Source organism: Pituophis catenifer, unplaced genomic scaffold, assembly GCF_029215685.1.
Source record: "Pituophis catenifer annectens isolate HBS135680 unplaced genomic scaffold, rPitCat1.0.hap2 SCAF_102, whole genome shotgun sequence".
Taxonomy (NCBI): domain Eukaryota; kingdom Metazoa; phylum Chordata; class Lepidosauria; order Squamata; family Colubridae; genus Pituophis; species Pituophis catenifer.
In genome coordinates, this window is record NW_027256982.1 from 76890 (window position 1) to 90094 (window position 13205).

General features: G+C 53.2%; 1 protein-coding gene across 3 annotated transcripts; it reads left to right on the top strand.

Moving 5' to 3' along the window:
- The first annotated feature begins 1073 nt into the window (after positions 1–1073).
- GPS2 (G protein pathway suppressor 2) lies at positions 1074–13190 on the top strand. 3 transcript variants are annotated; one of them, XM_070956591.1, is made up of 11 exons: positions 1074–1252; positions 4217–4380; positions 4516–4646; positions 6265–6344; positions 8146–8228; positions 9176–9326; positions 9447–9533; positions 10740–10819; positions 11428–11523; positions 12093–12161; positions 13016–13190. In XM_070956591.1, exons 1-11 carry the CDS (start codon positions 1159–1161, stop codon positions 13097–13099), a joined length of 1119 nt encoding a protein of 372 aa, XP_070812692.1. In that variant the 5' UTR covers positions 1074–1158; the 3' UTR covers positions 13100–13190. The 3 variants fall into 3 exon arrangements, with proteins under 3 accessions (XP_070812692.1, XP_070812693.1, XP_070812694.1); XM_070956592.1 differs by having other exon boundaries at positions 4229–4380; XM_070956593.1 differs by having other exon boundaries at positions 4271–4380.
- The last annotated feature ends 15 nt before the right edge of the window (positions 13191–13205 follow it).

Here is a 13205-nt window from a genome sequence, read left to right on the forward strand (position 1 = left end):
GTGGTCTCCCATCCCAGTACTAAACAGTCAGCCAACATTGGTTTTTTTTCGGCAAAGAGTCCAGGTACAAAACGGTGGGCGACTCGGAGAGGAGAGAGAGAGACCCCTTTTCATGGACCGGCTGCAAGCAGAGGGTTGGGCCCATTATATTGGGGTGCCTCCAAGCAAGCAAAAGGGGCTGGACTAGATGACCTAAGGAGCCCCTCCGAATTCCAAGATGCGTCCAATCACCCCCTTCCCATCAATGTGGGGATTTGCTTCCCTTTAAAAGCTAGCTGGATTTTTTTCTTTTTATTTTGAAGGGGGGGGGGGATTTTAATCCCTTTTTTAGGACAATGGTTCCCAACCTTGACCCCTTTAAGAGAGGTGGACTTCAATTCCCAGAATGCCCCAGCCATCTGCTGTTACTAGTGGGGGGCTTTGCTGGCTGGGGTATTCTGGGGAATTGAAGTCCACCACTCTCAAAGGGGTCAAACTGATTTAGCATTGTGTTAAACCAGCAAAGTTGCATGATTAACTCACCTGCCCCCCCCAAAAAAAAAATTAGGGTCCCCCCCAAGAAAGTATCTAGACCACCTTCTACAAAACATTTCCACCTTTGATGGAAGGGGCTCCAGCTTGCCTGTTCCTAAGCGCCCCCCCCCAAAAAAAATCCCTCTCACTTTTGCCCTTGACCTTCCCACCCACCCACCCCAAGCCAGACTTGGCTCTTCTACCCCCCTGTCCTACCTTGCAAGAATGTTGTTGGGGCAGGAAAAAAGTGACAAGCAGGGTGGGAGTGGGGGGAGCTTCTTCCCAGCCTGGGGATTTGGGACACCCCCCACAGCTGGGGAGGGGAGGGGGAGGTTTATAAAGGGGGAGGGGAGGGGGGTTTCCCCAATTTCTCCCCCTTCCCTGCTGCAGAGGAGGAGGAGGTAGAGAGAGTGGAGGAAGCCACGCCCAACGTTCTTTCTATTTACATACAGGCCCCCGCCCCCTTCTCTTTCTCTACGCGCGGAAATGCGGCAGGGCGGGGGTAGGGGCGAGGTGACCCGGAAGCGGAAGCGCCGGAACGGAAGTGAGGCCTAGGGAGAGGAGGGGTCTTTCCGCCACTGCTGCCGCTGCCTCTCTCCTGAGGAGGGGGAATCTCCGGGCGCCGCGAGGATTGCGACCGCCGCCATGCCGGCCCTGCTGGAGCGCCCGAAGCTGAGCTCGGCCATGGCCCGCGCCCTCCACCGGCACGTCATGGTGGAGAGGGAGAGGAAGCGGCAGGGTGAGACCCTCACCAGACCCCCCCCCGCCCCCTCCCCCCTCCCCCTCCTCCCCCCGCAGGTGCCCCCCCCCGCATATGCAGACCCCCCCACACACACACACTCCTATACCCTCCCCCCCACTTCCAGACCCCGATTTGAAACCCCCCTCCCACATTTCTGGGGGGGGTCGCCTTTCCAGACCCTCCCCCACTTCCACATTCCTTCTCCTCCAGCCCCCTCCCACATTTCCAGCCCCCTCCCACCTTTTAGACCCCCCCACATACACACTTGCAGATTTCCCCCCCCCCATATTTCCTGACCCCCCCCCCAGCGCCCCTGGACTTCCAGAGCCCCCCCCTCCCACTTCAGGCACCTATAGAGGTCCCCACTTTCAAATGCCCCCCCCCACTTGCAATACCCCCAACTTCTAGACCTTCCCCCATTTCCAGACCCCGATTTGAATCCCCCCCACACTTCCTCTCCCCACATTTCTAGGCCCCCCCCCCAACTTTCCAGACCCCCCCACTTCCATATTCCTTCTCCAGCAGCTCCCATATTTCCAGCCCCCTCCCACATTTTAGACCCCCCTCCACTTCATCCCCCCTCCCATATTTCCTGACCACCCAACCCCCATGGACTTCCAGAGGGGGCCCCCCTCCCACTTCAGGCACTTATAGACACCCCACTTTCAAAATGCCCCCCCACTTCCATTCCCCACATTTCTAGGGGTCCCCCCCCAGCATTTGCAGACCCACCACTTCCACATTCTTTCTCTTCCAGCACCCATATTTCCAGCCCCCTCCCACATTTGAGACCCCCCCCACAGTTCCACCCCCCCAAACACACACTTGCAAATCCACCCCCCCATATTTCCAGCCCCCCACCCCATAGACTTCCAGAGCCCCCCCTCCCCACTTCAGGCACTTATACAACCCCCCCACTTTCAAATCCCCCCCCTCACTTCCAGACCCTGATTTGAGACGCTCACTTCCAGCCCCCCATTTGCACAGACAAACCCCATATTTCCTGACCTCCCGAGTTCCAGACCCCCAGGCCCACCACACTTCCAGCCTTTCCCCCCCCCCTCACATGGGGAGACAGATTCCATAGGGGAGAGCCCCCCACAACCAGACAGCCTCCCCCGCCTTTCCAGCCCTTCACCATGTCCGCATCCTCCTCTTTCAGATGGCCCCCCACTTGCAGACCCCACCATTTATAGGCACCCCCCCCCCATTTCCAGCCCCCTTCATTTCAGACCAGATCCCCCACATTTCCAGCCCCCCCCACACACACTTGCAGATATCCCCATGTTTTCAGCCCCTCCCACGAGACACCCCCCCCACAGACGTCCCCCACTTCGAGACAGACACACCTGTACTTGCAGACCCCCCAATTATAGGCACCCCCGTTTCCAGGCCCCCACATTTACAGGCATCCCCCCCTTCACTTGCAGACCTCCCCCATTTCCAGCATTCATATTTCCTGCCCCCCCCGCACATTTGAGACCCCTCCCACTTAAGGCAGCCCCGCATTTCCAGTCCCCCCCCCCCCAAACTTCCGCATCTTCTCCAAGGAACAGATCCCCCTTAGTTTCAGATGGCTCCCACCTACAGACCCCTTCCACTCGCAGACACCCCACAAACACACACTTCAGGGCCCCACACACACCCTTGCAGACTCCCTCCCCCCATGTTTCCAGACCCCCAGGCTCTCCATACTTCAGGCAATTATAGCCCCCCCCACACTCTCAAATCTCCCTAGTTCCACTCCCCCCACTTCCAGAGCCCCAGGCCCCCCACACACCCCCACTTCCACATTCCCCCACTTCCAGCCCCCTCCCCCATTTGAGACTCTCCCACCCTTGCAGACCCCCACCATATTTCCTGACACCCCCCCTGACTTCCAGACCTCCAGGCCCCCGACACTTCAAGCACTTATAGTTACACCCACTTCCGACCCCCAACTTCCAGACCCCCCAATCCCCCCACTTCGAGTCTCTCCCCACTTCCAGACACCCCTGTTTCCAGATTCCCCTCCGCTTCCGAGACCCACCCACCCCCTGCAATAGATGGGGAGGGTCCCTGAGCCTCAGTGCCCCCTCCCCTCAGCCAAGGGCTTTCCCGGGGGTCTCCTCCCAGCCCCGAGCCAGGCCAGCTCCCCTCCTGGGTGCCAAGGCTCTCCACCAGCTCCTTGGAAGTAGGATGGTGCCGTGTGCCCATGGGGGACCCTGGCCACTTTTAAGCCCTGTGGACTCCAACTCCCCAGAATTCCCCAACCAACATGGCAGAATGGGGAATTCTGGGCGTTGAAGTCCACGAGGCATGAAAAGCCACCAAGCTTGGCCATCCCAACTTCATGGAGCCAACTGTGCCAGTGACTCCAAGCACTCAACTTTCGCCCCCTCCCCGACCTTCTAGGGGGGACCCTCTTCTTCTAAACAAGGGAGACCCCCCCCCAAAAAATATGACACTCTTCCCTTGGATAAGGGGGCTTTGGGAGCCTCCCCTGACCGTCTCACCCGCTCCTTTGGCATCTGGTGGGACACAGCTGGCCGTGCCACGGGCGTTGCATGCCCTGTGGCCATGGAGGGAAGGTGGTTGGCCTGGCCAGGCTGGGGAATTCTGGGAGTTGAAGTCCCACAAGGCATAAAGTGGTCCTGATTGGACTCTATCCTGATTTGAGGTCTTCCTCTGCAGCTTTCACGTCCTAAAACAAGGAAGCCCATGGGAGGGGCAAGGGGGGCTAATCCCCACATTCAGCAGCCTTGGAGGATCCTCCCAACCTTGGGAGGGGGCCCAGAGCTCTGAAGGGGAGTGGGGGGGCGCACGGAGAGACTGGGCTCCGTCTCTCGTTGGTTGGTTGGTTGGCTGGCCGGGGGCATTCTGGGAATTGAAGTCCCCCCCCCAAAAAAAAAGGCACAGGGGCACCCACCCTTACCTTGAAAGGAGCTGGCAGATGGGGTCAACGCCTGCCCCTTTGTGAAGGGAGGGGAGCAGGCGCTGCCCCACTTGGTAGCAGCCCCTCCCTCTGTCCCGCAGAAGAAGAAGAGGTGGACAAGATGATGGAGCAGAAGATGAAGGAGGAGCAGGAACGGAGGAGGAAGAAGGAGATGGAGGAACGCATGTCCCTGGAGGAGACCAAGGAGCAGGTGGGCGTCCGTGCGGGGGTGGGAGGAACCTCGAAAGAAAAAAAATAAAATAAAATGCCCCTCCCCACCTGGGAGGCCCCCTTGACTGACCCTCCCTTGCTCTTTCCCCCCCCCCCTCCAACTCCCACCCCACAGATCCTGAAGCTGCAGGAGAAACTTCAAGCCTTGCAGGAGGAGAAGCATCAGCTGTTCCTCCAACTCAAAAAAGTCCTCCACGAAGAGGAGAAACGCCACGAAGAGGAGAAACGCCGTCGCAAGGAACAAAGGTGGGCGAGGGGTGGGGGGGGCTCTCCCCACACCTTCCCTCTCCCTCCCTCCCTGCCTCCCCGCCATGGGGCGGGTGGGGTGGAGAGGCCATTGCCCAGCCTTCTGTATCCCCTTCTGCCCCTTCCATTCTGGCCAGCAGGTCCAGCAGAGCCCAGACTGTTTTTGGGGACTAACCCAGAAGCTTCCAGGGCATTGACGGATGGAGAGAGTGAGAAAGAGAGAGAGAGGGAGAGAGAGGGAGGGAGGCATTCACCCCATTTGATTTTCTGGGTCCTGGCTCCCCTTGGCCCCAAACGGGGGAGATCCAGTCACTTAACAAAACAATATCTGTGACTGAGCATCTCTGCCCCCTCTCTGGAAACTCCCTAGAATGCGTGGGGTGGGACAGAAGGGATGGGGGTCATGGCTGGCATCCAGCCGAGATCGAGACCCTGGTCCGTCCTACCGGTAGTAGGGTCGGTGATCCCCAGTCAACTATCTGGGAGAAACTCCGTACCCGTAGAAGGGAAGATTTGTAGCTCAGTGTTGATATGTTCTCTGAGATTGTTGGTTTTCTTGCAGACGTTTCATGACCCAACTAGGGAACATCATCAGTGCTAGAAGGGGTTTGTGGAGAGAAGAAGGAAGGGAAGGGAAGGGAAGGGAAGGGAAGGAAAGGAAGGAAGGAAGGGAAAGGAAGGAGGGAGGGAAGGAAGGAAGGGAAGGAAGGAGAGGGAGGGAGGGAGAGAGGGAGGAAGGAAGGAAGGGAAAGGAAAGGAGGGAGGGAGGGAGGAAGGGAAGGAAAGGAGGGAGGGAGGGAGGAAAGGAAGGGAAGGGAAGGAAAGGAAAGGAAAGGAGGAAAGGAAAGGAGGGAGGGAGGAAGAGAAGGAAGGAAGGGAAAGGAAGGAGGAAAGGAAGGGAAAGGGAAGGAGGGAGGGAAGGAAGGAAGGAAGAATAGCTGAATAACAATAACAGAGCTGGAAGGGAGCTTGGAGGTCATCTAATCCGACAGGAAGGAAGGAAGGGAGGAGACTATGGGGTCCTTGGTGCTCTCTGAGCTGGGTGCTTTTCTTCTAGACGTTTCATGACCCAACTAGAGTACGTCATCAGTGCTCGAAAGGAGTGGAGTTTGCAGGGAGGAGGAGGAAGAAGAAGAAAAGGACTCTGAAGTCCTTGGTGGTCTCTTGAGTTTGGAGGTTTCCTCACAGACCTTTCAGGACCCAACTAGGTTACGTCATCAGTGTTGGAAGGGAGTGGGGTTCGCAGAGAAGAGGAGGAAGAAAAAGAGGACTGTGGGGTCTCTGAGTTTGGAGGTTTTCTTCCAGACGTTTCAGGACCCAACTAGGTTACAGCATCAGTGCTACGGGAGAAGGGAGTAGGGTCTGTGGAAAGGAGGAAGACGTTTCAGGACCCAACTAGGGAACGTCATCAGTGCTAGAAGGGCAGTGAGGTTAGAGGGGTTTTTTGGGGGGGGCAGGGGGAGGAAAGGACTCGTAATGTGTTTCCAATGTGGAAGCAGCCACCAAGGGAAGAGGGGCCCACTGGCAGCCACTGAGTGGGGAGGGGTGGGGGGCTCCAGGCTGCTCTGTGGGGGGGACTGACTGCTTTCCCTTGCTTCCTCTCCCCCCCCCCCCACAGTGATATGACCACCTTGGCGGCGGCCGCCTACCAGCAGGGGATGGCTGTGCACGCTGGGACCCACATCCTCAACATGCAAGGTGGGTGGCTTTGGCGGTGGGTCAGCACTCCGTCAAGGGGGGGGGGGCTGAGATCCAGGCAGGGAGGGGGGGGGGGCACCCAGGGCATCGGAAAAATTTCCTTGACGGGGGAGTCCTCGGCTTAGGACCACAATTCAGCCCCCAGATTTCCCGTTGCTAAACGAGAGGCGGCGGTGAAGTGAATTTTGCCTCCTTCCTACGGCCTTTCTTGCCGCGGTTCTTAAGCGAATCACTGCGGTGGTTCAGTGAGTCACACGGTCGTTAAGCGAATCCGGCTTCCTGCGTGGACTTCGCTCAACAGATCACAAAAGGGGATCATGTGATACCCCACACCCCACCCGCGGACGCTGCAACCGTCATAAATACGAGTCAGTGGCCGAGTCTGAATTTTTTAAGGGGGATACTGCAACGGTCATAAGTGTGAAAAACAGTCGTTTTTCTCAACTTCCAACGGTCACTAAAAGAACTGCTGTAAGTCGGAGACTACCTCTACAGGTATAGTCCTCGCCTTACGACCACAGTTGAGCCCCACATTTCCGTCGTTAAGCGAGACATTTGTTAGGCGAGTTTTGCCCCGTTTTACGACCGTTTCTTGCCTCCGGTGGTTAAAACGCATCACTGCAGTTCACTCAGTAACCCGGTCGTTAAGTGAAATCCGGCTTCCCCATTGATTTGGCTCACCGGAAGTTCGCAAAAGAGGATCGTGTGACACACACACAGAGACACTGCGACCGTCAAGAAATTTTAAATGTTTTAATTGGTTTGTATTTTTAATTTTGGGCCAAATTTATATATATTTTAATTGTTTTTTAATATTTGTATTTTATGTTTTTTAATTCTGGCTGTACACCGCCCTGAGTCCTCAGGGAGAAGGGCGGTATATAAAAGATGCAATAAAGCAAAATAATAAAGTATAATATTGCTGAGCACATTGTAAGCCGCCCTGAGTCTCCGGAGAAGGGGCGGCATATAAATCAAATTTAAAATTTAAAAAAAATAATAAAATAAAATAGAATAGAATAGAATAGAATAGAATGGAATGGAATGGAACGGAACGGAACGGAACGGAACGGAACGGAACGGAGTAAGAAAGAATGGAATGGAATGGAATGGAATGGAATGGAATGGAATGGAATGGAATGGAATGGAAAAATAAAATAAAATAAAATAAAATAAAATAAAATAATAAAATAAAATAAATAAATAAATAAATAAATAAAATAAATAAATAAAATAATAAAATAAAATAAAATAAAATAAAATAAAATAAAATAATAAAATAAAATAAAATAAAATAAATAAAATAAAATAAAATAATGAAATAAAATAATAAAATAAAATAAAATAAAATAATAAAATAAAATAATAAAATAAAATAAAATAAATAAAATAAAATAAAATAAAATAAAATAATAAAATAAAATAATAAAATAAAATAAAATAAAATTAAAATAAAATAAAATAAAATAAAATAAAATAAAATAAAATAAAATAAAATAAAATAAAATAAATGTCAGTGGCCGAGCGTCTGAATTTTGATCCGGTGACTGCAGGGAGGGGATGGCTGCAACGGTCATAAGTCTGAACAATGGTCCCTAAACGTTCAGTGCCCTTTTAACTTTGGAACGGTCCCTAAACGAACCGTCGTAAGTGGAGGACTAACTATATTTGGGGAACTGTTTTTTAAGCATAGGAAGAAGCATAAGCTTCCCAGAGTCGCTTCGGATGGCAAAATGAGCAGCCGATAAATGTCATAAATAGAGACTCGATGGTCTCTCTCTCTCTCTCTCTCTCTCCGCAGGGAGTCCGGGGGGGCACAACAGGGCTGCCACCCTCATCCCAGCTGATCGTGCCAAGCAGATGTTCGGTCCGCCGGTTATCACGGTAAAGACCCCCAAGAGGGAGACCCTGCTTTTACTCAAAAAAAAAAATAACGGCCCATTTGAATACAGAATAATAAGAGTTGGAAGGGTCCTTGGAGGTCATCTAGCCCAACCCCCTTAGTCAAGCAAGGAGACCTGCACTTAGGGATTCGAACCGCCGAATTGCTGACCTCTCTGATCAACAAGCTCAGCCTCTTAGCCGCCGAGCCACCTAGTCAGGGCACAATGACCCGTTCCCACGTCGGATGCGGAACCTGGTTTCGTTCATCGTGGTTGTTCGAACAAGCTACGATCAGTTAGGCTCCTGCATCCCCCCCCCCAAGTCTCGTTTACAACTGCAGGCAAATTTAGTTCACCCGACAAGCATGAAACTCAGTTACAAGTTGGTTTATCAAAATGGCGATCGTGGAAAGCTGGGGAATGGCGGGATTAGCCCCCAAATCTTAAATGTGTGGCCACGGCCTTATACAGGGAGTCTTTGACTTACGACCACGGCTTATTTATGTCGCTAAGTGAAAAAAAATTTTGTTCAGTGGCTTTTGCCCCCATTTTAGGACTTTTTCATGCCGGCGTAAATGAATCCCTTCCGTTGTTAAGTGAGTCACGTGAGTTGTTAAGTGAATCCGGCTTCCCCGTTGAATTTGCTTGTGAGAAGGTCGCCAAACGGGGATCATGGGACATCCCCCAGGAGGCTGCAAACCGTCATAAATCTGAGCCGGTTGCTAAGCGGGTGAAAAACAATCCTAAATCCCCCCCCCTTTTTTTTCAGTACCGTTGTAACTTCTAACGGTCGTTAAACGAACTGTCGTAAGTCAAGGATTCCCTGCATGGGGGTTTACAACTCAAGAGGAAAATGACTTCCAGGGCAGGAATATCCAGGAAAAAAGGCCAGATTTGTCTTCTGATCCCCACTTTTTTGGGGGGGGGGGTTTCTCTTCTCCCTGACAGACGCGACATTTTGCGACGCAGCCAGCTTTCCCGGCTGGCACCCCGGAACACGGGCAGTACCAGGGCAGCCAAACCGGGCACAGCCCCTACGCCGTGGGGCAGGGCCAGCACACGGTGCCCGTCAGCTACGCCAGCAGCCAGTCCATCCGAGGTGAGCAGGACAAGAGGGGCGGGTCAGTCCCGGGAAGCCTCCTGAAGACAACTTGTGCGGGGCAGAACAAGCCAGGATTAAACCAACATCCTACCCACTTCTCTTCCTCCTCCCTTCCAGGCCCGTCGGCTTTCTCCACGATGCAGTATTTGCCCCAGCAACAACCTGGTTATGCCATCCACGGTCACTTCCCCGCTGCCCAGGCGGGTAAGTTCTGGTACCAAGGGTGGGGAGGGGCCCTCCTGTGTCCATCCATTCCATCCCCTGCTCAGAGCAGGGGGGGGGCAGCCAAAGACATCTTTCCCCTTTGCACCTTTTTCCGAAACGCAAGACGCATCAAGGATGTTCCTTCTCCTCCCTCCCTCCCTCCTCCCTCCATCCCTTCCTCCCTCCTTCCTTTCTTCTTTCCTCCCTCCCTTCCTCCATTCTTCTTTCTACCCTCCCTCCTTTCTTCTTTCTACCTTCCCTCCTTCATCCCTCCCTTCCTCCCCCTTTCCTCTCTCACCTTCCTTCCTTTCTTCTTTCATCCCTTCCTCCATCCCTTCCCACTCCTTCTATCCCCTCCTCCATTCCCCCCTTCTTCCTTCCTTCCTTCCTTTCTTCTTTCCTTCCTTCCTTTTCCTTCCTTCCTCCCTCCCTCTCTCATCCCTCCCTTCCTACTCCCCCTCCTTCCTTTCTTCTTTCATCCCTCCCTCATCCCTCCCATCCTCCCCCTGTCCTCTCCCACCTTCCTCCCTCCCTCCCTCCCTCCCTCCATCCCTTCTCCCTTCCCCTCCTTCTATCCCCTCCTCCATTCCCCTTTCTCCCTCTCTCTCTCCTTTTTTCTTTCCTTCCTCCTTCCTTTCGTCTTTCCACCCTCCCTCCCTTCCTCCTCCCCCCTCCTTCCTCTCCCCCTTCCTTTCTTCTTTCATCCCTCCCTCCCTCATCCCTCCCTTCCTCCTTCCCCCTTTCCTCTCCCACCTTCCTTCCTTTCTTCTTTCATCCCTCCCTCCATCCTTTCTCCCTTCCCCCTCCTTCTATCCCCTCCTCCATTCCCCCTTCTCCCTCTCCTTCTTTCCTTTCTTCTTTCCCTTCCTCCCTCCATCCCTCCCTCCCTCCTTCTTTCCTCCCTCCCTTCCTCCATTCCCCCTCCTTCCTTTCCCACCTTCCTTTCTTCTTTCATCATCCCTTCTCCTTTCCCCCTTCCTTCCATCCCCTTCTCCATTCCCCCTTCTCCCTCTCTCCTTTCTTCTTTCCTTCCTCTCTCCATTCCTCCCTCCTTTCTTCTTTCCACCCTCCCTCCCTTCCTCCTTCCTCTCCCACCTTCCTTCCTTCCTTCTTCCATCCTCCCTCCATCCCCTTCTCCCTCCCTCTTTCCTTCCTTCTCTTCACCCCTTTTCTGATGATGTTTGCGCCTTTTTATGTCCGCTTAAGGTTTCATCCCGCCGAGCACCACAATCCCTCTCCAGAAGCAGCTGGAACACGCCAATCAGCAGTCCGGATTTTCCGATTCGGTGAGTTCGAATCCTGGGCATTCCTTGGCTCAGCCAGTTCCGGTGCAGGCGTTTCAAGAGGAGCAGGCCATGGAAGCTGCCCGGTTTGGGTTAAGGGTTGAGAGATCAGGCTAGAAACCAGCAGACGGAGAATTCTAGTTCCACCTTAGGCATGGAAGTCGACTGGGTGACTGAGGAAATCACCTGGAGACAGTGAGTTATAGTTCCCATTTTATCCATGAAAGCCAGCTGGGTGACTGTGGGCTAATGACCAGGAGACAGTGAGTTATAGTTCCCATTTTATCCATGAAAGCCAGCTGGGTGACTGTGGGCCAATCACTAGGAAACTGGGAATTCTAGTCCCACTTTAGCCATGAAAGCCATCTGAGTGACTTTGGGCCCAGTGACCAGGAGACAGGGAGTTCTAGTCCTTAATGTTATCCTACACCATCCAAAGTCATGTTTTTCCTGTCCAAATCTGGAAGGTAGAAAAGTGTCTTATCAGATAAAAAAAAATATTTTGGGGCCACCTGAAGGTATCTAGACGGGCTGAGTGGTCCCTGCCCTCAAATTTGAGAGAGAGGTGGGATATGCTGACCCCTTTGTGGCTCCACCCTTGTGTCTTTCAGTCGACCCTTCGTCCGATGCACCCCCAGGCCCTTCATCCGAACCCGGGTCTCCTACAAGCCTCGCAGCTCCCCGTCCAAATGCAGACCACCGCCAAGGTAAGGCCGGCGTTGGCAGAGCCGGTGCCCGTCGGTGTGCCCCTTTTGAATGGGGCCAATGATTACAATGTCGTTTTTATGGGCAAGTCAGCGATCCATTCCTTCCTTTTCTCGTCCTGCTGGCTGATGGTAGTTTATTATTTTTACTTATTTATTAAATGGATCTGCCCTCCCTCCCTCCGTCTTACCATATAATCAACGCAATAGAGATGTAGTAACAATCATCAACTTCTTTTAACGAGCCCATAATCCTTTGCCGGGTGGAGTCTGGGCAATGGAATGGAGCTAGCAGAGTGTTTTTTTACTGGCCGGATGCCTTTCCTGGTTGCCAATGCGGAGTTTTGTCCAGCAGATAAATTCTCATTGTGCCCAGAGAGAGAAATACCCGCCTCTACCTAGGATCGAACTCACAGCCTCCTGATTGTGAGGCCAGAGCTCCACATCTAAGCCACTGCACCACTCAAAAGATGTAGAAACAATGATAAAGATTAAAAAAAAGCAAATTATTGCAAAAAGTGAACTAATTAAATATGCTTTTTTTTCCTTTCTCCTTTTCAAACGTGCTGCAGCCCAGTTTGGCTTACACTCACACGGCCCGGCCTGCGTCTCCGGGGAGCTTCCCACAGCAGCCTCACACGGTACGTTTTCCGGTGGGAGGCGGGGGTGTTGAAATTAAAGCAAAGGCCGCGGTGAGACTAGAACTCACGTCGCCTGGTGGCTTCTCCAGTGTCACTCAGCTGGCTTTCATGCCTCAGGCGGGACTAGAACTCACCGTCTCCTGGTCATTGCCCCAAAGTCATCTAGCTGGCTTTTGCGCCTAATGGAGAACTAGAACTCACCGTCTCCTGGTGATTGGCCCAAAGTCACCCAGCTGGCTTTCATGCCTAAATGAGAGCTAGAACTCCCCACCTCCTGGTGACTTATCCAAAGTCACCCAGCTCTCTTTCATAAGGTGGGACTAAAACTCACCGTCTCCTGTTGATCGGCCCAAATTCACAAAGCTGTTTTTCACGCCTTATGTGGGACTAGAACTCTCAGTCTCCTAGTCATCGGACCAAAGTCACCCAACTGCTTTCAGGCCTAAGGTGGGACTAGAACTCCCGGTCTCCTGGTGATTGGCCCAAAGTGACCCAGCCGGCTTTCCTGCCTGAATGAGGGCTAGAACTCACCACCTCCCTAACGATTGTCCTGAGGTCACCCAGTTGCCTTTCACGCGTAAGATGGGACTAGAACTCCCAGTGTCTCCTGGTTATTGGCCGACGTCACCCAGATAGCCTTCATGCCTTAAAGGAGGACTATAACTCACCCGGTCATTGGCTTAAAAGTCACCCGCCAGTTTTCATGCCGAAGGCAGGACTGGAATTCACCGTCTCCTGGTTTCTGGATCAGCACCTTAACAGTTAACACCAGATGTGATTGTGCTTGAGAATGGTGTGATTTTTGTGTGTGTTGTGTTTAAACCTCTTCCTTCTCAACGGCTTCTCTCTTGCAGTCTGGCTTCCAGGCTTCTCCCCAGACCGCACCCCGACATCCTTTCATACAGCACCCGCAAGGGCAGCGTTTCTACCACAAGTGAGCCTGGCAGACCCCCCCCCCCACAACCCAATTGGCTGTTTCAGCGTCCTTCCCCCAGTCCCCGTGCCCGGCATGAACCCGGAAGGTCTCTCTCGGACGAGCGTCGA